Source organism: Jaculus jaculus, chromosome 5, assembly GCF_020740685.1.
Source record: "Jaculus jaculus isolate mJacJac1 chromosome 5, mJacJac1.mat.Y.cur, whole genome shotgun sequence".
In the NCBI taxonomy this organism is placed as follows: domain Eukaryota; kingdom Metazoa; phylum Chordata; class Mammalia; order Rodentia; family Dipodidae; genus Jaculus; species Jaculus jaculus.
In genome coordinates, this window is record NC_059106.1 from 56,093,300 (window position 1) to 56,116,081 (window position 22,782).

The 22,782-nt window shown below is 49.0% G+C and overlaps 1 protein-coding gene across 2 annotated transcripts in view; it reads right to left on the bottom strand.

Annotated features, from left to right (window-relative positions):
- Positions 1 to 22,494, bottom strand: part of Tcea3 (transcription elongation factor A3) — a 34,954-nt gene extending 12,460 nt beyond the window's left edge. The window contains exons 1-5 of one of the 2 annotated variants that reach the window (XM_004657528.3): positions 22,367 to 22,494; positions 14,382 to 14,444; positions 13,632 to 13,737; positions 13,059 to 13,197; positions 5,511 to 5,573 (exon numbers count right to left, since the gene is read on the bottom strand). In XM_004657528.3, the coding sequence (XP_004657585.1) occupies positions 5,511 to 5,573; positions 13,059 to 13,197; positions 13,632 to 13,737; positions 14,382 to 14,444; positions 22,367 to 22,435 (440 nt within the window). In that variant the 5' untranslated portion in view covers positions 22,436 to 22,494. The remainder of the gene's footprint in view (positions 1 to 5,510; positions 5,574 to 13,058; positions 13,198 to 13,631; positions 13,738 to 14,381; positions 14,445 to 22,366) is intronic. The other variant, XM_045149745.1, reaches the window with a different exon arrangement.
- Positions 22,495 to 22,782: the final 288 nt, after the last annotated feature.

Sequence of the window (22,782 nt, forward strand, 5' to 3'; positions counted from 1 at the left end):
GGTGAGTCAAGCACAAGGTCATATATGCCCACTAGGTGGCGTTAAGTTTCTGGTGTTAGACTGCAGTGGCTGAGGCCCTGGCACATCAATTCTCTCTCTCTTGTTCTCTCTAAATAATAATAATAATAATTTTAAAAATATGAAAAACTGAGTGGCTTCAATAACAGAAATTTATTTCTCTGAAGTTCTACAAACTAGAAGCTCAACTGAAGCCCATGGACAATTTGGTTTTTGGAGACCTCACCTTCTGGCTCATAAATGTTCCCTTTCATATCTTTTAGAAATGATGCTGAAATAAAGATATCTAGCTGGAAAGCTGGATGGTTAATCCCCGAGTGCTTTAATCCCAGCACCTGGGAGGCAAAGGTAGGAGGATCGCCATGAGTTAAAGGCCACCCTGAGACTACCTAGTGAATTCCAGGTCAACCTGTACTAGAGTGAAACTCTACCTCAAAAAAAAAAGGGGGGGGGGCTGGAGAGATGGCTTAGCAGTTAAGCGCTTGCCTGTGAAGCCTAAGGACCCCGGTTCGAGGCTCAGTTCCCCAGGTCCCACGTTAGCCAGATGCACAAGGGGGTGCACGCATCTGGAGTTCGTTTGCAGAGGCTGGAAGCCCTGGCGCGCCCATTCTCTCTCTCCCTCTATCTGTCTTTCTCTGTGTGTCTGTCGCTCTCAAATAAAAAAAAAAAAATTAAAAAAAAAATAATAAAATTAAAAAAAAAAAAGGGGGGGAGGGCTGGAGAGATGGCTTAGCGGTTAAGCGCTTGCCTGTGAAGCATAAGGACCCCGGTTCGAGGCTCGATTTTCCAGGACCCATGTTAGCCAGATGCACAAGGGGGCGCATGCGTCTGGAGTTCGTTTGCAGTGGCTGGAAGCCATGGCGTGCCCATTCTTTCTCTCTCTCTCTCTCTGCCTCTTTCTCTCTCTGTCACTCTCAAATAAATAAAAATGAACAAAAAAATTTAAAAAAAAAAGGGGGGGAGGGCTGGGCTGGAGAGATGGCTTAGTGGTTAAGTGCTTGCTGTGAAGCCTAAGGACCCTGGTTCAAATCTCAATTCCCCAGGACCTAGGTAAGCCAGATGCACAAGGGGGGGGGGGGCGCAAGCATCTGGAGTTCGTTTGCAGTGGCTGGAGGCCCTGGTGCACCCATTCTCTCTCTATCTGCCTCTTTCTCTGTCTTTCGTTCTCAAATAAATAAATAAAACTAAAAATAAAAAAAATGGTATCTTCCCATGGGCAAAGTGAAGACCATTGCCAGCACACATGTTCTAAAGTCTTGTGCTGCTAACAATAGCTGCAGTGAGGTCATGAATGCCTGCTTCAGAAGACAGCATTTCACAGCCCCGTCCCCATCCTCTGGCTCTGACATTCTTTCCATCCCTCCTCTGCAGTGGCCTGGAGTCTTTCAGGGTGTGGTAACAATGTCTCATTTATCACTGAGCACGTAACGATCACTTTTTTTTGTTGTTCTTTTGAGGTAGGGTCTCACTCTAGCTCAGGCTGTCCTGGAATTCACTACGTAGTCTCAGGGTGGCCTCGAACTCATGTTGATCCTCCTACCTCTGCCTCTCGAGTGCTGGGATTAAAGGCGTGCACCACCAGGCCCGGGTTTTTCACAGCACTTTGATGAGTTTTCTCCAATAGTCACTGCCAAGTGAAAAAGAATCTTCTCTGACCAAAGCAGCCTGCATAACTCTTTCCAGCACTATGACAAGCGAGTCAGCCGAGAAGAGGCCTCCGGCTCAGCTCCAGCTTCGTTTCTCAGTGTCCTGACACTGAAGCATGAGTTTTCCACAACAGGGTCTTTCCATCGCCTTCTGGTGGACAACCAAGAGCATTGGCAAAATGCTCTGTGTTATTCTGGAAGCTTCAGGGGCCTCACAGGATTTTGTTTTGTGTCCGTGCTTTATGTAGCTGGCCTTACACTTGCTATGTAATCAGGGCTGACCTTGAACTCCTGGTCTTTTCGCCTCTACCTCCTAAGAGCCTGGATTACAAGTGTTCACCACCACACCCAGCATCACAGGGAAACTTGAACCAGCAAGAATGAAGGATGGATCACAGAAACAATACACTTCTGCTTCTCTCTCTCTCTCTCTGATTTTTCCAGGTAGGGTCTCACTCTAGCCCAGGCTGAGCTGGCATTCACTATGTAGTCTCAGGCTGGTCTTGAACTCACAGTGAACCTCCTACCTCTGCCTTCCCAGTGCTGGGATTAAAGGCATGCACCACCACACCTGGCCACTTCTGCTTCTCTTCAGCTGTCCAAAGCAAGACTGATACTTGGAAACATAAATTACTATAGCACTGTTCAATAAGGTTTCCAAGGTAAACCTAATATGATAGCTATAATATGAAGACTGAAGTGCAATTGGGGTTACATGGTGCTAAGACTACTGCATTGTCTGAAGGAGTATAAAGTAGTCAGTGGAATGTGAGGAATCTATATTAAAATTTTTAAAACCACCACCAAAATGCCTAGAGATATAGAAAAAGTATAATAAAATATCACTACCAATGTTTTTTTTTAACGTCTGGAAGGTCCCACCCTCCTCCAGGGAAGGCTCTTCCAGCTCTGACTGCTGCCTTCCTGTGACAGAGCTTTAGGTGGGCGTGTGCTAAATCTCTGTTGTACAAATGAACGTGAGCATGATGGATGGAGGGAGTTGATCATAAAGAGAAAGGCACATCCAGGGCCCCAGATGGAGCATCACTGGAGGGGCAGGCCCTCTTTGGAAGTTAGTGGCCCCGTTGCCTGGCTTATGAGAAGGCTCATTTGTTCTCTCCTCTCCTGCCAGGAAGGAGGCCTTGCTGACCTGAGGCCCAGCGTGCATCTGAAAGTCCAGGGTTCACTCACCAAGGAACACCTAGAGGGAGCCCACGGGCTGGTGCTTTGTAGGAGGCAGGATGACAAACAAGGGCACAGCAAGCAGCTGCTGGAAGGCCTCCACTGAGGTGGGATGTTCTTTAAAAATCTAAGTTCCTCGGCTGGATGTGGTGGCATACACCTGAAGTCCAGCACTCCAGAAGCAGAGGCCGGAGAGTCGTGAGTTCTAGGCTCAGCCTTGGATACAAAGTGAGTCCCTGTCTCACACCATCACCCCAAAAAGATTCTGGGTTCTAGAGCCCAGAAATTAGGTTCAAAGCCTGGCACACTGTAGCTATATAACTTTGGGTGACTTCCTTAACATTCAGGTGTCTCAGTTTTCTCACATACAAAATGGTAATAAGAAGATGACAATCGCCGGGTGTGGTGGCGCACGACTTTAATCCCAGCACTCGGGAAGCAGAGGTAGGAGGACTTCCGTGAGTTCGAGGCTACCCTGAGCCTACATAGTTAATTTCAGGTCAGCCAGGACCAGAGTGAGACCCTACCTTGTAAAACCAAAAAAAAAAAAAAGAAGATGGCAATCCATCTTATGGGGTTGTACAAATGATTGAGAGAATTCTAGAGGGTAACCAACAGAGATAAACACATTTTATGAGTATTATTACCACACATTACACATTTATAGAGAATTTATGTATGTTGAGGACAACAGACATTCAATCTCACCATTTGATCCTCACAATGACCTTGAATAGCCAGAATTATTCCCATTCCATAGGTCAGTAGATTAAGTCTCATTCAGTAGAACTGACTTGTCCAAGGGCATCCATCCAACTTCCAAGAAGTCAAGTCAGACCAGGAAAGTGTCTGACTTCCCTGTTCTGTCTAACACATCTCCCTGTCGCTTAAAAAGTGTTTTCCAGGGCTGGAGAGATGGCTTAGCGTTAGCCTGCAAAGCCAAAGGATCCTGGTCTGATTCTCCAGGACCCATGTATGCCAGCTGCACAAGGGGGCGCATGCACCTGGAGTTCCTTTGCAGTAGCTAGAGGCCCTGGCGTGTCCATTCTCCCCTCCTCCCACTCTCTCTGCCTCTCAAATGAATAAAACATTATTATTTTTTTTTTTTAAAGAGCTTTCCATAGTCCTCTGATCCAAGCAAGGAGTGGCTGCTTGGAGCATTCCCCATCCTCCATGTCCCATCCCACCTTCCTGCTGGATGCCAGCCTCCAGGCCTCCAGCTTGCCCAGGAGCTGACAAGCTGGCTCGGTTTGGGGGGGAGGGGTGGGCTGCATTTCAGGCAGCCCTGCCCATTGGCTTTCAATGCTTGGGTTGGGAAACTGCACATGGCCTCAGCTGCAGGGAGCGGGGCTGTCTGTACCCACACCTTCCTTCTGCTCGGGGATCTACAAGCCCAGCCCCAGCTCCAGAGCATCCCGCCCCAGGTCTGGGCGGAGGCACCAGGAGGCTCTGTTCGCTGCCCCTGCGCGCCACCTCCAGGGCATTTTGGTGACTGCATCGCCAGGCACGCAGGAGCAGCGGGGCAGGCAGCCCAGGTTAAGGGGACTGATACAAGTGCAGTTCATTCAGATACCATGGTGCCCTTCGGTTTCTTGGTCCCCAGCTATCGTTCCCAGAGGACTATGCTCACTCCCGAGGCCACACCTTTGCCCCATTCCTATTACCAGGCACACTCCTGTATGTCTTCCAGCTCAATTCTCCCTCTCCAGAAGCATCTATTCACTACTCAGTCTACACTAAGACAGCAGTTCTTTGTTCCCACTGCGTGGTATAGTCAGCCTCTCTCTCCTAAAAACAGGCATGTTGGTGCATGGCTTCTGCACTACGGTTACATCCACAAATCAGGGGTCGTGACTGTCATTCTTTGCAGGTCTTACAGGTTACAACCAACCAGGCAGCTGGGAGGGAGGGATCAAAAGAGAAAGAAAAATAAAGTAGAGAGGGCCCTTTGCTGGCTATGACCCAATCACTGCATAACCACTTCGCTCACTCTTCTTCCTCCCAAGCGGTCCAGGCTGGCCTGAAGCTTGCAGTGATCCTCCTGCCTCTGCATCCCAAGTGCTTGAGTTGCTCACCTGCTCTGATCAGAGATTTAACGGTTAAGGCATTTGCCTACAAAGCCAAAGGACCCAGGTCCGATCCTCCAGGATCCACGTTAGCCAGATGCATAATGAGGTGCATGCATCTGGAGTTCCTTTGCAGTGGCTGGAGGCCCTGGCGCACCCATTCTCTCTCTCTCTCTCCTCCCCTTTTCTCTGACAAACAAATAAATAAAAATAAAATGCTAAAAAAAAGATTGCCTCCAGAATAAAAGGGCACCTGTTGCACCTCACTAGAATAGAAGCTACAGGAACCCCATTTCTCTTCTCCACGCCTATACTCTGGCCTCCTATACACACGTGGGAATGAGTAACAAGTGGATTAATTATGCTACCTTTGGCCACACATTCCAACCAGTACTGCCCAAACCAGAAGTGCCGTTCCAGGTACAAGCTTCCAAGGCCTCTGTCCTCAGTGGGCTCAGCATGACCTCAAGAATGGCACTCAGTGATGGAGGGACAAGCAACCACTCAGCCGTCACACCTGTGCGTGCTCCAGGAAGCTGAGAGAGGGTCCTCTGCTAAATAGGACCTTTGTGATGGAGAATCCAGTGAGCGCCTTTACCTTTCCACCGAAGGCCTTTTTGGAGAAGAGGTGGTGGGAGACTTGGAATCCACAGAGTCTCTCCTGAAAAAGAAAACTTGAAGATGAGGATGTTGGCAGCTCTGGTCCCTTGGTAGAGACTGGGAGAAGGTACCCTGGGGTAAAGCCTGCTGGCCAGAAGATGAAGGAGCCCTCTGGGACCACAGCCATCTGAAGTCCAACAAAGCAATACAAGGGAAGGAAGCCCGTATCTGTGGCAAGGTTACATGGGTTCTATCTTGTTATTATTGTATATATTGTGTCACACACGCTTGTTTCTCGTATTCCTCATAAGTGATTCTCCGCAGGCCTTGCGCAGCGGGAGGGCCTGGAGGCTGGATTCCTGGGATTGCTATTTACATCTAGAGAATGAGAGACTGGGATGGGCTCCAGGCCCCCCGCAGGACACAGGACAGAGGAGAAGCTCATGGGCTTTGGAGCTGAGTTCAAATAACAAGTGTGTGCAATGCCTAAAGTCTTGCAAGGAAAGAATGGCTAGGAGGAAAAAGACAGAAAGAAAATACATCAAGATGCAGGACCACTGTTATGTTAGGATGTTGAGATTAGAGGCGAAAAATGTCTTCACCTTCCCAAATGCATGAGCTCCTTCTTTTCATTTTTTCAATGCAATTTTTATTTATTTGCACATGTGGGGGGATTTTAGCCACTGAGCCATTTTCCCAGCCATATATATGTGTGTGTGTGTGTGTGTGTGTGTGTGTGTGTGTGTGTGTGTACACACACACACATATACACACACTGTGGTGGTTTGATTCAGGTGTCCCCCATAAAACTTAGGTGTTGTGAATGCTAGCTCCCCAGCTGATGGAGATTTGGGAGTTAATGCCTCCTGGAGGGAGTGTATTATCGGGGGCGGGCTTAAGGGCTTTATAGCCAGTTTCCCCATGCCAGTGTTTGGCACACCCTCCTGTTGCTTTGTTCCACCTTATGTTGGCCAGGGGGTGATGTCCACCCTCTGCTCATGCCATCATTTTCCCCTGCCATTGTGGAGCTTCCCCTTGAGCCTGTAAGCCAAAATAAATCTCTTTTTCCCAGAAGCTGCTCTTGGTTGGGTGAATTCTACCAGCATTGTGAAGCGGACTGCAACATACATACATACATACATACATACATATACACACACACACATATATGATAGGGTCTTATGTGTCCTAGGCTGGCCTTGAACTGGCTTTGTTGCTGAGGGTGATACTGAATTTCTGATCCTCCTTCCTCACCCTCCTGAGGTAGGATGAGAGAGGGATCAAGCTCAGGGCCTCCTGCATCCCCAGGCCCCTAGTTATTTCTTTTTATGATATCTGATGTCATTTTCTTTTATTGATTTTATATTTTTCTTTATTTTCAAGCAGAGAAAGAAAGAGACAGAGAGAGAGAGAGAGAGAGAGAATACTTCAGGGCTTCTTGCCACTGCAAATGGACTCCAGATAAATGCACCATTTTGAATATCTGGTTTTATGTGAATATTAGGGATTTGAACCCTGGCCATCAAGTTTTTCCAGATAAGTACCTTTAACCACAGAACCATCTTTCCCGATCCTTTTATTGATTTTTATAAAATTAATATTTGTAAACTGCAATTTCATTTGCATGTCACTTTCCTAATTCTCCAACTCCATAGCACACACCACCTAACACATTATATCTTACTTCCTTATTATGTTTGTTGTGCAATTACCATCCATGAAATTCTGCAAGAGCAGTGCGGTGGTCTGAATGTAAAATGTCCCCCACAGCCTCATGTGTCTGTGATGAAGCCTCCTACCTAGTCCCCAGCCGCAGGAGCTTTGGGGGGTACAGCCTTGCTGGAGGAGGGGTGCCACTGGGGGCAGTGGGCCTTGAGGTGTATTAGTCCAGCCCACTGGGTGTTTGGGCCAGTTCAGTCTTGACGCTTCCTTCTGCTGCTGTGACAAGATGTGATGCCTGGCTGTCTACTCGGCATGCTTCCCACCCCCACCATGCAGCTTCCTCTTTAAACTGAAAGCCAAAACGAACGCTTGCCTCCCGTAAGCAGTTTCTGGTTGGGTGTTTTGTCTATAAGCAGAGTTGCAAGGGGGGGGTGTCCTGGGCTGTAGCTCAATTGGTAGAGTGCTAGATGCTCAAGGCCCTGGATTCCATGCCTAGAGCCACGGAGAGAGAACACAGGGGTACAGACAGACAATAGGAAGGAGGAGGAGCAGGAGATAAAGACAGAGAGGAAGAAGAGAGAAAGGAGGAATGGAGAGAGTCACACACAGATTTTGTTCTCCAAGGTGGACACTGCTGAGCCTGTTCATTTCGTCTGGGGCACACACTTTCCTGGTGGCTGGAACCCATAGGCATTCTTACACTCCCCTGGGACTCTGCTTGTGGCCTTTTCCAAGTCAGCCAGGAGGGCAGCAAGTCCTGGAGACTTACCAATTCCCGGAGCAGTCCCCACCAGGCACCCAGAGACTGGGAGTAAATCCCCTCGTAACTCGGGGTGTGCGCTCCACTGTCACCCAGAATTCCTAACAGGGAGCAAGCCTTGGTGCATACCACAGTAGGCCTGTGTTGGCTTCTCCTCTCCCTTGCTACACCCCCACCCCCTGTTTCTATCTGCATTTACTGCACCCCTATCCTGGCACTTGAATTCATGTGTTGGGATTAGCTTCTGAGCAACCTGAGCTACACTCTGTTCCTGGACTTAAAAATATGTATTTGTACATTTGTGTGTGTGTTCCCTTTCTGCTGCAAACAAATGCCCAACTGATTTATGTAGGTGGCTAAGGAACTTAACAGGGTCTGCAAGCAAGCACCTTTAACTGCTGAGCTGAGCCATCTCCCCAGCCCCTGTTGTTCCTGGATTTATCTCAAGCACACACCACAGCGCCTGGCACTGAGCAGGTGCTCTCTACACAATGGTAGATGAATGCTGTGTCAGAAAACAGTACAGAAGCGAGGAAACTACAAAGGTAGAAAAAGAAAGCTCCCCAGAGGTGACAGCTATTAAGTCTTATGTCTTTCCTTCCAGGTCTTTTAAAAAAATTATTTATGTGTTTGTTAGAAAAAAAAAAGAGAATAAAAATATATTGGTGCACCCAGGGATGGGATACCTTCCAGTGAGTTGTTGGCCAGGGAGGTCCCTGATGCCCTCAAAACATTACAGGCCATTGCCGAGGCCCTTGGTTTCCCACCAGGAAGACATGGTAAGACCCTATTGCTGAAGACTGCACATACTTGGGCTGCAAGATCACTGAGAAATCCTGCTGGAACTGAGCTGAAGACCTCCTCCACATAGACCAGCTCACAGAAAGCTGGAAAAAGTCACACTGCATGCAGCTCAATGGGAGAGAGAGAAATCACCAGTGAAGATACTCCACAATGGATACTGCAAGCCTTATATTTGGCCAAACAGGCCAAATGAGCCAAGGGGTACAATACTGGCATGTCTGTTGGGGGAAACCAACTGCCCTCTAGTTGGATTGGAGGGCCCCTGCACCATGGGAGGGAATACATCCCTGATACTGAAAACCTACAACAGGGGGAGTCATGAGCCTCAGGGGTGTAACATCTGCTGCTGTCTGACTAAATGTATACACTATGCTCATCAAACTGCCCAGTAAGCACTTCTCTTAATGTTCATACCCATTTATTAATGCTACTCTCATTTTTTCATTACAGAACTTTCTCTTTTCAGATGGTGGTGACCTTGGGATGAATCAGAAGGCATCATGGTGCTGAGAAGTGACAGAGGAGTGCTCAGCACTGCAATATCTCTATCACACCTTCCAAGGATCAGGATCCATTGCAGAAGAGGTGGCAGAAAGAATGTAAGAGCCAAAGGAAGGGTAGGACTCCTTACAACATGCTCCTCCAGGCATGAAATGGCCTGGATATCCATGACCTCACAGTGCATGACACTACCTAGATAAGACCATCATAGGGGCTGGAGAGATGGCTTAGCAGTTCAGCACTTGCCTGTGAAGCCTAAGGACCCCGGTTCGAGGCTCGGTTCCCCAGGTCCCACATTAGCCAGATGCACAAGGGGCAGACGTGTCTGGAGTTCATTTGCAGAGGCTGGAAGCCCTGGCGCACCCATTCTCTCTCTCTCCCTCTATCTGTCTTTCTCTCTGTCTCTGTTGCTCTCAAATAAATAAACAAATAATTAAAAAAAAAAGACCATCATAATAGGAGGAAAAGATGATGACATCAAAATAAAAGAGAGACTGATTGGGAGGAGGAGGGGATATGATGGAGAGTGGAATTTCAAAGGGGAAAGTGGGGGGAGGGAGGGAATTACCATGGAATATTGTTTACAATCATGAAAGTTGTTAATTATAAAAAATTAAAAATTTAAAAAAAAAAGTTGGTGCACCAGGGACTCTTTGTCCCTGCAAATGAACTCCAGATGCATGAACCACTTTGTACATCTGACTTTTTGTGATTACTAGGGAATCAAACCCAAGCTGTCAGGCTTTGCAAATGCCTTTAACTGCTGAGTCATCTCTCTAGTCCCTCCTGCCAGGTTTTCCCAACATTACTTCCCAGAAATAAGACCATCTCTGGCCTTTTTTCCTGAGTATATTTAAAAATCCAATGACTTCAGCTGGGTGTTGTGGCACACGTCTTTTATTTCAACACTCAAAAGGCAGAGGTAGGAAGATCATTGTGAATTTAAGGCTGGCCTATGACTACATAGTGATTTCTAGGTCAGCCTGGACTAGAGCGAGACCTCAAAAAAAAAAAAAAAAAAAAACCTCAAGGCTTCATCTTTATAAAAATAGGCTCACACTATATGTACTATACATATAATATACACTATATTGGCTGGAGAGATGGTTTAGTGGTTAAAATGCAAAGCCAAAGGACTCAGGTTCAATTCCCCAGTACCCACATAAAGCCACACACACCAGGTGGCACATACACCTGGAGTTCCTTTGCAGTGGCTGAGGCCCTGGAGCAGCCAATTCTCTCTCTTTCTATCTTAAATAAATAAAGAAAAATAATATCTACTATATCACTGACTTTAATGCTTAGTGAACATTTTCCCATTAAATATTCTTCTGCCTACAGTATTTCTCTATGGGGGGCTCAGGCCATTGGCATATTAAATTTAATAAACGCACTCTTCAGAATGAATTCCAGGTCAGTCTGGACTACAATGAGACCTTGCCTCAAAAAATCCACAAATTAAGGCTGGGTGTGGTGGTGCATGCCTTTAATCCCAGCACTCGGGAGGCAGAGGCAGAGTTTGAGGCTATCCTGAGACTACATAGTGAATTCTAGATTAGCCAGGGCTAGGGTAAGATCCTACCTCAAAAAAAATTTAATTTAAAAAAAAAATACACTCTTATTTGAATACCCATAGGAGATTGTTCCAGAACCTCCAACAAATCAATAAAATCTGCAGGCACTCAGATACCCTATATAAAATCCTATAGTATTTTGAAGTAATCTAGTCACTTCTTCCTGTATACTTTGTAATAATCTCATTATTTGTATAATTTATAATTTTTATATAATAATATAATAATTTAATATATATAATATATATATAATAATTTGTATAATCTGTAATTAGGTGTTATCTAAACCACCATTATCTACCAGATGAAGAAATAAACTCCAAGAAGTTAAGTGATCTCCTCCTACTCACATAGGGAATAGGGAGGACTTATTTACTTTAAAAAAATTATTATTGTGTTGGGGCTGGAGAGATGGCTTAGCGGTTGAGCGCTTGCCTGTGAAGCCTAAGGACCCCGGTTCGAGGCTCGGTTCCCCAGGTCCCACGTTAGCCAGATGCACAAGGGGGCGCATGCGTCTGGAGTTCATTTGCAGAAGCTGGAAGCCCTGGCGCGCCCATTCTCTCTCTCTCCCTCTGTCTGTCTTTCTCTCTGTGTCTGTCACTCTCAAATAAATAAATAAATAAAAATTAAAAAAAAATTATTATTGTGGGCTGGAAAGATGGCTTAGCAGTTAAGGTGCATGCCTGTGAACCTAAGGATCCAGTTTCGATTCTCCAGGTCCCATGTAAGCCCGATGCACATGGTGGTGCCTGCATCTGGAGTTTGTTTGCAGTGGCTGGAAGCCCTGGCACACCCATTCTCTCCCCCGCCCCATCTCTAACAAATAAATAAAAATAAATCTTTAAAAAACTATTATTGTAGCCGGGTGTGGTGGCGCACACCTTTAATCCCAGAACTTGGGAGGCAGAGGTAGGAGGACTGTTATGAGTTTGAGGCCACCCTGAGACGACATAGTAAATTCCAGGTCAGCCTGGGCTAGAATGAAACATTACCTCACCCCCCCAAAAAAAAAATTATTATTGTGATGGAGGTTCACTATGTCACCCAGGCTGGCCTCTAACTCCTGGTCTCAAGCTCCCCGCACACCTCAGCCTCAGCCACTTATTTCCATGTCCACGAGGGCTTTGATCTACTGTGGTGGATAATGGGAAGGTTGGAAACAGGGCGCTGGGCATTGAGTTAAGACAAAATGCTCCGATCCCCTCTGCAGAGTCAGAGGTTCAATACCACTCCATCATACAGCAGGTGTGGGACCCTGGACAAATCCTGCTCCCTCCCCGCAACCCCTCCCCGCCCTCAGCGTCCCCTGAGGTTCAATGTGAATGCCCCATCAAGACTTAACCAAGCATTTTTCCCTCTCAGTGGACAAACAAGGTCCTAGCCCCACTGTTCCTGCAGACCTGACAAAGGTGGGATGTGGCCTGGGTTGCCAGGCAACATCTCTTCTGTCTAGACAGAGAAGGCTATGAGTGAACTATAGAGACTTTGTGGAAAGCCACAGGTCGTGCGCAGGGAATCCTGTCAGCGGGTACTACCCTTACAGGACCCCAAAGCTTTGTCTATGGGGCTTCTAAGTAGGGGTTCCTTCCCACTGTGGTCTTGCTCCCCTGCACCTGGGTGGGGATAGAGTGGGGCAGAAAATAGTCTTGGGTAGCTATTTAGTCTCCTGTGAGGGCTCTCTCTCTCTCTCTCTCTTTCTCTCTCTCTCTCTCTGACATCTTCTTGCTATGTAGCACAGACCACAGACTGACCATTAACGCATGATCCTCCTGCCTTTACCACCCAGGTGCTATGATCACAGGCATGTGCCACCATGCCCAGCTCCTGTGAGTGAGTCTTATAAGTATGCCCAGGGCTGCTGGCACATTTCCCACCCCTCCAACCTCCTAGGCAAAGCCAGTGCCATGTGAGTCTGTCAGGCTCCTAGAATGAGTCCTAGAGTGACCCTGTAATCCTTCCAGAAATTCTTATTTGTTTATAAGAGAGAGACAGAGAGCAAACGGTCATGCTAGAGCCTCCTGCTACCACACTCAGTCCACAGGCACGAGCCACTTTGTGCATCTGGCTCCACACGAGTATGGGAGAATTGAACCCAGGCTGTCATGCTTTGCAAGCATGCACCTTTAATGGCTGAACCGTCTCCTCAGCCCCCTTCCAGAAATTCTATAAACAGCTGCTGACGGGATGTGACAAGCATCAGCCCTCTTCTCTCTATCCCGGGGCGGGGGTGGGGGTGGGTAGATACCTGTTTTTGGGCTCTTCCCCTCCTTTCTTCCTGGGTGAGGAAAGGCCTGCCTCTGGCTTCCAATCTGAGCAGTCAAAGCTTTTTTCCTTCTTCTTTACTTTCTCTCTTTCTTCTCCTCCTTTGGGGGCTCCAGGAGAGTCTGAAAACAAAAGGGTGGCATTGTCTCTTCACTGAAGCTCCTTCTCAGCCAAACCCCGAATGACTTTCAGGAGAGGGGAACAAAGGGCTGGGACTAGGACAGCTGTACACACTCCCATCTCTCTCTCACACACACACTCTCTCTCTCGCTCGCTCTCTAACAGAAATAACATAAGATGTACATCTCACATGGCACTATGAACACACCGTGACACGAGCCTAGGCACATATGCACATAGGCATAGACATGTACTCTACACACAGGCACAAAAATAGAAACACACATGGACACACGCGAGAAAGCTCCCGTGCTACCAATCTTGCCCCTGTGCTGATTATTAAGTCACCCCGTGGACCTAAGATAAGCACCCTCTACGAGCCCAGCACTGTCTTTCCCACATGCTAGAAAGCCCCCTTCAACCTTGCCCCTCTCACCCAGCAGCCGCTTCCAGTTTTTGATGAGGACTTTGGCCAAGGACACCACCTCCTTGTCTGAGCAATGCTTGCGAACCCCATTCACAGCAATCCCAATCCTGGTTGTCTGTGAAGGAGAGGATTAAGGGCTGCTCTGGGAATGGACACACAGCACTGCCATTCTCATTGGAAGGACTATAGCCCAGCACAACCGCCACCTCCCCCCCCCAACAGACTCCTCTGTGGTCCTTACTTGACCCCCCCCCCCAGCATGGGGGATCACCCTGATCCCATGTCTACCCTATAAGAAGACTCTGACCTGACACCGAGCCTAAACTGATAGGTGACTTTGATGGAAAACGAGGGAGGGCCTGAGGGGTATTGGCTATGGTCAGGACCATGTTGTCCATTTCCAGTCCCATAGTGGCCGTGAGCTCACGCCTCACCACACACCCACCTCTGGCTACTGTGCCTTGGTCTCTGCTCTTACTTCAGAATGAAAAGTCTCGCGTGAAGTTTGGGGTTATGTGGGAAATCCACAGAGAATTAGAAAACAGAGTGGCTCCTCCCTCTCTCTGGGCTATGGGTCTTTTGTATCCCTCAGACCTTGGGAACAGAGTGGAGGTTCAAGGAAGGTGGCCTTTCCCCAGACCCAAAGACCCTGAGCCCTGAGCTTAGGAAAGAGCCCATTCACATGTCTGCACTCCCTTCAGAAACTCCCCCGCCAGGTCTTTTCCTCCCACAGAGACAGTGCTCCAAGGGCCCCCACACCTGCAGCAGCTGGATGGACATCTGACAGCTGTTCAGCTTCTTCAGAAGGTCGAGGGCTCCTTCCTGTGGGAGGCCGTGAGAAGAGCAGTCACTGGAGCGGCCTTGGGCCTCGGATGATTTTGGGTTTAGGGGACAGGGTAGAGCATGCAGACAGAGGACAGGCACGGGGCACCAAGGAAGGATTCTGCCCCAGACCAGCTTGCTACCTGCACCTCCTACCACCTCACTCAGCTAAGTTGGGGGCCAGTCAAGATGTCTCCACCTACCCTTATCCTTTGCTGCCACAGAGCCCTCTGCCCAAAACGCTCCCCAATCCCATGTTTACCTCTGCCCAGCCCACCATTGTCGGTTATGTATCTGTAGCCTCCATGCCCACCTTTTCTCCTCCCTACCGTGAGCCTCTACAGGCTGAGGACTGAAGGGCTTTTGGGGAGGGGCAGGTTGTTGAGGGTCTTGCTGTAGCCCAGGCTGACCTGGAATTCGCAATGTGGTCTCAGGGTGGCCTTGAACTCACAGTGATCCTCCTACCTCTGCCTTCCGAGTGCTGGGATTAGAGGCGTGCGCCACCAGGCCCAGCTTGAGAGGCTTTTTCATTTGCATGTGCAATTATGTGGTGCATGTGTGTGTGGACACACAGGTGTGTACACTTGCATGTAGAGGTCAGAGGTGGACATCAAGTGTCTTCCTTGATGATCCTTTATTTACTGAGTCAGGGTCTCTCACTGGACCCTCACCAATTCAACTACTTTAGCTAGTCAGCTTCCCTCGAGGATCCCAACTCCACCTCCAGAGCACTGGAGTGCTGGAATGCCTGACAGGCTGCCACACGTGCCTGGCATTTATATGGGTGCTGGGGACACAAACTCAGGTCCTCTTGCTTGTGTGGCAAGTGCTTTAGCTGCTGAGCCATCTCCCCAGCCCCGAAGGGCTTTTTGTTTGTTTGAGATGGGGGGGAGGGTTGTCTTATGCTGTTACTCAGACTAGCTTTGAACTCCTAGGCTCAAGTGATTCTCTTGCCTCAACCTCCCCAGGAGTTGGGATTAAGGAATCATGCCACTGCACTGGCTCTTGTAGGCTTTTTCTTTCTTTCTTTTTTAAATTTATTTTTAGTTATTTGAGACAGAGAGGGAGGAAGGGAGGTAGAGTGAGATTAAGAGAATGGGCACTCCAGGGCCTAGATACGGGTGCCACCTTGTGCATTTGGCTTACATGGGACCTGGAGAATCGAACCTGGGTCTTTTGGCTTCGTAGGCAAGTGCCTTAAATGCTAAGCCATCTCTCCAGCCCCCCCCTTTTTTTAAAAATAGAATGAGTGAGTGCGTGCGCGCGCGCGCGAGAGAGAGAGAGAATTGGTATGCCAGGGTCTCAGCCACTGCAATCAAACGCCAGACCCTTGTGCCACCTACTGGGCATGTGTGACCTTAAGCTTGCTTCATCTTTGTGCATCTGGCTTACATGGGATCTGGAGAGAGATGGAACAGGGGTCCTTAGGCTTCACAGGCAAGTGCCTTAACTGCTAAACCATCTCTCCAGCCCACTTGTGGGCTTTTTTTTTTTTTTTACTTTGGAATTCCCCTTTCTCCCTTTTATTTTGAAAATTTTTTATTAATTTATATGAGAGAGAGAGAAAGGGCCTATCAAGATCTCTAACCACTACAAATGAACTCCAGAAGCATGTGCCACCTTGTGCATCTGGCATGGGTGTTAGGGAATTGAACCTGGGTCCTTAGGCTTTTCAGGCAAGTGCCTTAACCACTAAGCCATCTCTCCAGCCCCATTTTCTTTTATATGGGTTGAGAGTTCTTTACAACAGCTATGTGGAAGAAATTATCTTCTAGTTTTGTGGTAAAATGACCATCCTAAAATTTCACAATGCACAAGTTATGTTTTAGAAAGTTTTTACTGTGTCACTGGGCAGGGTGACGCAGACTTATAATTCCAACGTTTGGAAGATTGAGCTAGGAGGACCTGAAGTTCAAGGCCAGCCAGAGTACCTTAGAGTGGCTCTTCACTCAAAATATGAGCAAGCATAAGACTCTGCCCCTCTTGTGGGCTTTTTAAATGGCTATATTGAGGAATAACTGATATGTAATAAACTCCACATATTACAGTATACAAGTTTAAAAAATGTTTTCATTTATTTGTTTGAAAGTGGGGGTGGGGAGAGTGTATGGGTGCACGAGGGCCTCTTGCCACTGCAGATGAACTCCAGATGCAGGCGCCACCTTGTGCGTCTGGCTCCGTGTGGTTACTAGGGAATCTAACTCAGGCCAATAGGCTTTGCAGACAAGGACCACTGGCCACTGAGCCATTTCCTAAGCCCAACTTGATGAATTCTGACATACATATAAACTCATAAGGGCTGAAGAGATAGTTCAGTGGTTAAGTTGCTCTTCTGCAGGACCTGACAGTCTGGGTTCAATTCCCCAGTACCCACATAAAGCCAGATGCACAAGGTGGTGCATGCATCTGGAGTTTGTTTGCAGTGGCTAGAGGCCCTGTTGTGTCCATTCTTTTTTTCTCTCTGTCCTTGCAACTAAATTTTTAAAAAAGAGAACTGTTTTCATCTCTAAGACCTTAGGGTTCTGAATGGAGCCAAATTCTCCCTGAGTGAATGAATCATGAGCAAATACAGTAGAAAGAAAGAGGGAGGGGGGAAAGGAAACTCAGAGTTGGAAATCTGTCTGCCAGGCTCTGAACACACCCCTGGCCCATCTTAGCTTTTTTCCTGATGCCCACTTCCTAGTAGGCAGCCCTATAACCTCTCAGGGTTTTGGCTGTAGTGTCTAGAAGCCAGTCCTGAGATTAGATCCTTGGGGAGCAGGAGCTAGCTCTGTCCTCTATGTCCCTTGAATGGTTCCAGCTCCCGAACCTCACCCTGCCAGGACCTGGGCCACATCCTGTGGGCTGCCCTGTCAGTCCTGAGCCTCTCTTAGCACTGAGGTTTCAGTGTGTTTTCAGAGAGTGACCTGCAGTGAACTTGCAAGCACACAGCTTCACGTGTAACGTTAATTAAAGGTTTGCCATGTGCCAGAACCTCTTTTAAGTGTTTGTTTTTTTTTTTTTTCTGCATTAAACTCTCACAAGAAGGGGCTGAAGGATGTAACTTAGTTGGTAGAGTGCTTGTCTTGAATGCATGAAGCCCTGGGTTTAATTCCTAGCGCTGCTGAAATCCAGTACAATGGCACATGCCTGGATTCCTAGCCCTCAGGAGGTAGAGGCAAGAGGGTCAAAAGCTCAAGGTCATCCTTGGTTACATAATGAGTTAAGGGGCCAGCCTGAGCTACATGAGACTTTGTTTCAAAACAAAATAAAACAAGGGCTGGAGAGACAGTAGTGGTCAAGGCACTTGCCTGCAGAGCCTAAGGTGATGCAAGCATGCAAGGTCACACATGAGCCCAAAGTGGTGCACACATCTGGAGTTTGATTACAGTGGCTGGCAGCCTTGGTGTGCTGTCTCTCTCTCTCTCATTTAAAAAAAAAAAAAAATCAGGCATAGTGGCACACGCCTTTAATTCCAGTACTCGGGAGGCAGAGGTAGGAGGATTGTCGTGAGTTTGAGGCCACCCTGAGACTACGTAGTAAATTCCAGGTCAGCCTGAGTTAGAGTGAGACCCTACCTCGAAAAACCAAAAAAAGAAAAAACCAACACAAAACTCCACTCACCTCTCATAAGGATCCTGGAGAATACTTCATTTACTATTCTACTTTTTTTTTTTCAGGCTGGCCTAGAATTCCTGATCCTCCTGCCTCTGCCTCTTCAGCAATTTCCTACCAGGGTGTGCCCCCACAACCGGCTATCCACTTTTAAAAAAGATTTTATTAAAAAAAAAAGATTTTGTTTGTTTATTATTTGAGCGAAAGAAAAAGAGGAAGAGGCAGATAGAAATAGAATGGGCGCACCAGGACCCCTAGCCACTTCAGTTGAACCTCAGATGCATGCACCACCTCATGCATCTGGCTTTCCGTGGGTACTAGGGATTCGAACCTGAGTCCTTTAGCTTTGCCTTAACTGCTAAGCCATCTCTCCAGCCCTACTGTCCCACTTTTGTAGAACAGGAAGTCAAGAAACTTTGTAAGGAGTTGAGCTGGAATCCACACTCAGGCTTTGGACTCTGGGTACTACAGAACTTGTGCTGGGATGGACACAGACCTGCTAAGCTGGGCACAATGATGGAAAACCAGCACAGGTCTGTGTTGGGCACATGTCCACATCTCACAGCCTGTTAACCCCAATCTGTAGTGTTTGCCCGTTTTGTGGTGTGAATATCCTCCCATGATCAATTTCAAGCAGCCAACATGTTGTGCTCCAACTAGAGTCCTTGTTATCTATATATGTGTGTGTGCGCGCATGTGTGTGTGTGTGTGTGTGTGTATATATATATATATATATATATATATATATATTGTTGTTGTTGTTTTGTTTTTCAAGGTAGGGTCTCGCTCTAGCTCAGGCTGACCTGGAACTCACTATATAATCTCAGGCGGGCCTTGAACTCACAGAGATCCTCCTACCTCTGCCTAGTGAGTGCTAGGATTAAAGGAGTGCGCCCCCACGCCCAGCTGTTGTTGCTTTTTGAAACAGAATCTTATTCTAGCCCAGGCTGACTTGGAATTCACTCTATAGTCCAGGCTGGCCTTGAACTCATGGTGGTCCTCCTATCTTAGCCTCTTGAATGCTGGGATGATAGGTGTGAGCCACCCGTACTTGGCTATAAGATCTTCTCAATTGTAAATATATGATATTAAAAAAAATATTTTATGCCAGGTGTGGTGACACATGGAAGCAGAGGTAGGAAGATTGCTGTGAGCTCAAGGCCATCCTGAGACTACACGGTGAATTCCAGGTCAGCCTGGGCTAGAGTGAAACCCTACCTCAAAAAAAAAAAAATTTATATATACACATATATATTTCCAAGGAGAGAGAGAGAATGGGCATACCAGGGCCTCTAGCTGCTGCAAATGAACTCCAGATGCATGTGCCACTCTGGATTTATGTGAGTACTGGGGAATCAAACCTGGGTCATTAGGCTTTGCAGGCAAGTGCCTTAACCAATGAATCATCTCTTGAGCCCCTATATGATATTTTAATTTTTAAATATGTTATTTATTTGAGAAAGAGAGAATGGGCACACCAGGGCCTCTAGCTCTGCAAATGAACTCCAGACACATGCACCATCAGGCTTACGTGGGTCCTAGGGAATCGAACCTGGGTCCTTTGGCTTTGCAGCAAGCACTTTTTAACACTAAGACATCTCTCCTGCCCCTATATATTTTAAAATAATATTTACTTATTTTAAGAGAGAAAGAGAGAGAGAGAAAAAGAGAGAGAATGGATGGGCATGGTGCCAGGGCCCCTAGCCACTGCAAATGAACTCCAGATGCATGTGCCCCTTGTGCATCTGGCTTACATGGATACTGGGGAATTGAACCTGAGTCCTTTGGCTTTGCAGGCAGGTGCCTTAACTCCTAAGCCATCTCTCCAGCTTACCCCCAACATGCTATTTTTATAATGGTTCTGTTCAACAAACAGCTTGTAAAATTCCTGAAAATTCCACAATCAGCATTAAGCCAGGTACAGGTTCATTGCTAGGTTCTTCTATCCCCACCCCACCACAGCGCTGGTTCTCACTAAGCCCAGGCTGACCTAGAACTGACTCTGTCGCCCCAGAACTCATGGCAGTCCAACCACCTCAGCCTCGAGTGCTGGGAAGAAAGGCATGCCCCACCCTCGCCTGGCTCTAGGTTCCTGTTTGTTCACAACTGAGTCAGACTGGAGAGTTAATAATCGTGAGTCTACACCGCGGCTGGGCCGATAAAGCCGTGTGCCAATGCTGTCAGATGAGTCCAAGAGTGTGTGGCGGCGGGATCTGTGGCTTACGTGTGTAGCTGTGAGGATGCAGCCCCGCACCCATCTGTCTGCCTGCCTCTGTGGGATGACAGCTGAATGTGTCAATGCCACTGACCGCTTTGCACATCAGGTGGTGCTGTGTTGTGTGTGCACACACGTGTGGTGGTCTTTTAGGGTGTCTTTCTGCAACTCCAGTGGTCAGTGTGCATCACGGCTATTACAGGAATGTTAGTGGCCACAGCTCCCATACAGTCCTGGATTGAAGCGACTTGTTAGGCTGAAAGTGAGTGGCTCTGACAGTCATGTGCCATGTGGGCACGTCCAGCTGTCTGCTGGAAAGTGTTTAGCTGCTGCACCCGCACAGCATCTGACAAAGTCTGAAGTCACCAAGACTCTGGGACTGGCAATAAACTCCAGGTCTGAGCTGCAACGTGGAGGATCCGTCTTCTTATAGGAAGTGTGTCCTCCGCCTAACCCACACTGGGCGGGCCCACTTTCACTCTCAAAACAGACCCGCCTTTCTTGGCCAGAAGTCCAGAGTTCCATGCCCACCCAGATGCTGCCAGAACCCAGGCGCAGACGTGGCTGTTACAACGCTCTGAACTGTAGGGAACCAGCCTCCAGACTTGCTGATTTCCTGCAGTTGACTCTGGGTACTTCCATGAGAGCCCATTCCCAAGGGGCACTTTCCCTTCTTCCCATTTCACAGACGAGGAAACAGAGGAAAGTAGAGTCTCCTGGCTAAGAACCATACAAGCAGTAAAAGGGAGGCCAAATCTGGCTGATCCCTGAGCTTCCTCCTGAGCTTGCCCCATGTGCTGACCCTCACCCAGAGACCCAGCATTTCTCTCCTGGCTCAAATCCCATTCAGGACAGGACAGGCTGAGGCACTCTGTCCACCTGCGGTAGCATTCTGCCTAGGATAACTGGCAGAGCTCTGCCATCTCCAGCTGGGAAAGTGCCCTGTGACTGGGGACTCAATGTTACTAAAGACTTGGGGGAAACCTAGAGCAGGTGGCTGAGGCTGGGAGAAGCTGCAGAAAATTCCAGCACTGTGGAAGCTCACCAGCTCTTCCCTGGCACCTGTCCCAGTCCTGCCAAAGGCTCTATACACTTCCCTCACCTCCTCTGCCCTCCCCACAGAGATGCCCCTCCCAGAGACAGAGAATCTTATCACCTTGCAGCTGAAGAAACCAACCGAGGCTCTCGCCTTTGTACCAACCCCACCAGCTCATTCATGTCCCATTCTTACTCTAGGACCCTCTGCTGAGGCCTGACCACTCTTCTGATTCTGACATCGCTTTCCTTGGGGCCCCAAACTGTCCGAAGTTCCAGGAATGTTTGGGTAACTGCACGTACTGATGCAGCATCTGGTTCGGGATGGTGGGAGGAAAAGGACCCCGGAGCAGGGCAAAGAGAGGAGCTTCTCACCTACAGGGCGAGCACACTCGCTCCAGAACCCAGAACCCCATGGGGTCAAGCTTGCTCAGACGCCAGTCTCTAGACCAAGGCAAAGATCACTGAGAGGATCAAACATTAACTTTTAGTCTGACCCACACAGTGCTGCTGGGACAGAGCCTGTGGGGAGGTAGACCCTCCTAATCCTGCAGCTACATCTCGGGCTCTCGGGCACGGGCACCTCCCCCGTCCCGGGGCCTCCAGGTCCCCTTCCCCCGCCCCGCACCTGTTCGCCTCCTCCCGCCCCGCCCCGCCCTAGCCAGCGGTCAAGGAAAAAAGTTGCCAACAGATCGCTCCTGGCACGCACGCCGCCGCGGCCCTTCGCAGGTCCACAAGTTTCTCCGCTCCGTCTGGAGTCACCCACAGTGTACCCCTCCAGCTCCCACCGTCCCCGCCACTCCCCCAGGCTGTGAGCACGCCGTGAGTCCCCGGGTTCGGGTCTCTCGGCCCGCTTTTCCCCCCCTCTTGGCCCGGCACGGGCTGCCCAGGAGCGAACCGTCCGGCACAAGCCGCGCCCACCCGGGGTCCCCCGGAGTCCTGCGCTCCGCACCAGCCCGGGTCCCTCGAGTCTCCTGGTGTCCCTTGCACGTCCTCCCCCACCCCACTCCCTCAAGCCCGCGGCTGTCCGCGTCGCGCCCCGTTGGCCAGGAGGTGAAAACCTTGCGACCTCCCTCACCGTGTTCTTCCTCGCCACCATCTTCTCCAGCCTTTTGGCTATTCTCAGCAGCTCCTCTTCCTGGCCCATGTCGTCCGGCCGAGGGGCGCCGGGGCGCGGGGCTGCAGCGGGCGCCGACGCTGAGCGCGCGCAACGCGCGCGGGCCGCGAACACACACGAAACTCACACGCGGGGGCGGGGCGGCGCGGCGCGGGGGGAGGGGCGCCGCTCTAAATATAGATGTCAAGGACTCGCCCGGGGAAAGACTGCCCGCCGCACCTCGGGGGAGGGACGAGGCGCCAAGAGGGGGCCCTCCCCCTCTTCCAGGGGTCCCCGGGAAGGGGAGGTTGGATAGTTGTCGCCAGGGCTCCGAGAGGCTCGAAGGGGAGCCTGGGGGTGGGCGAGGGCTCGGGAACTGAAGAACTTTTTCTGTGTTC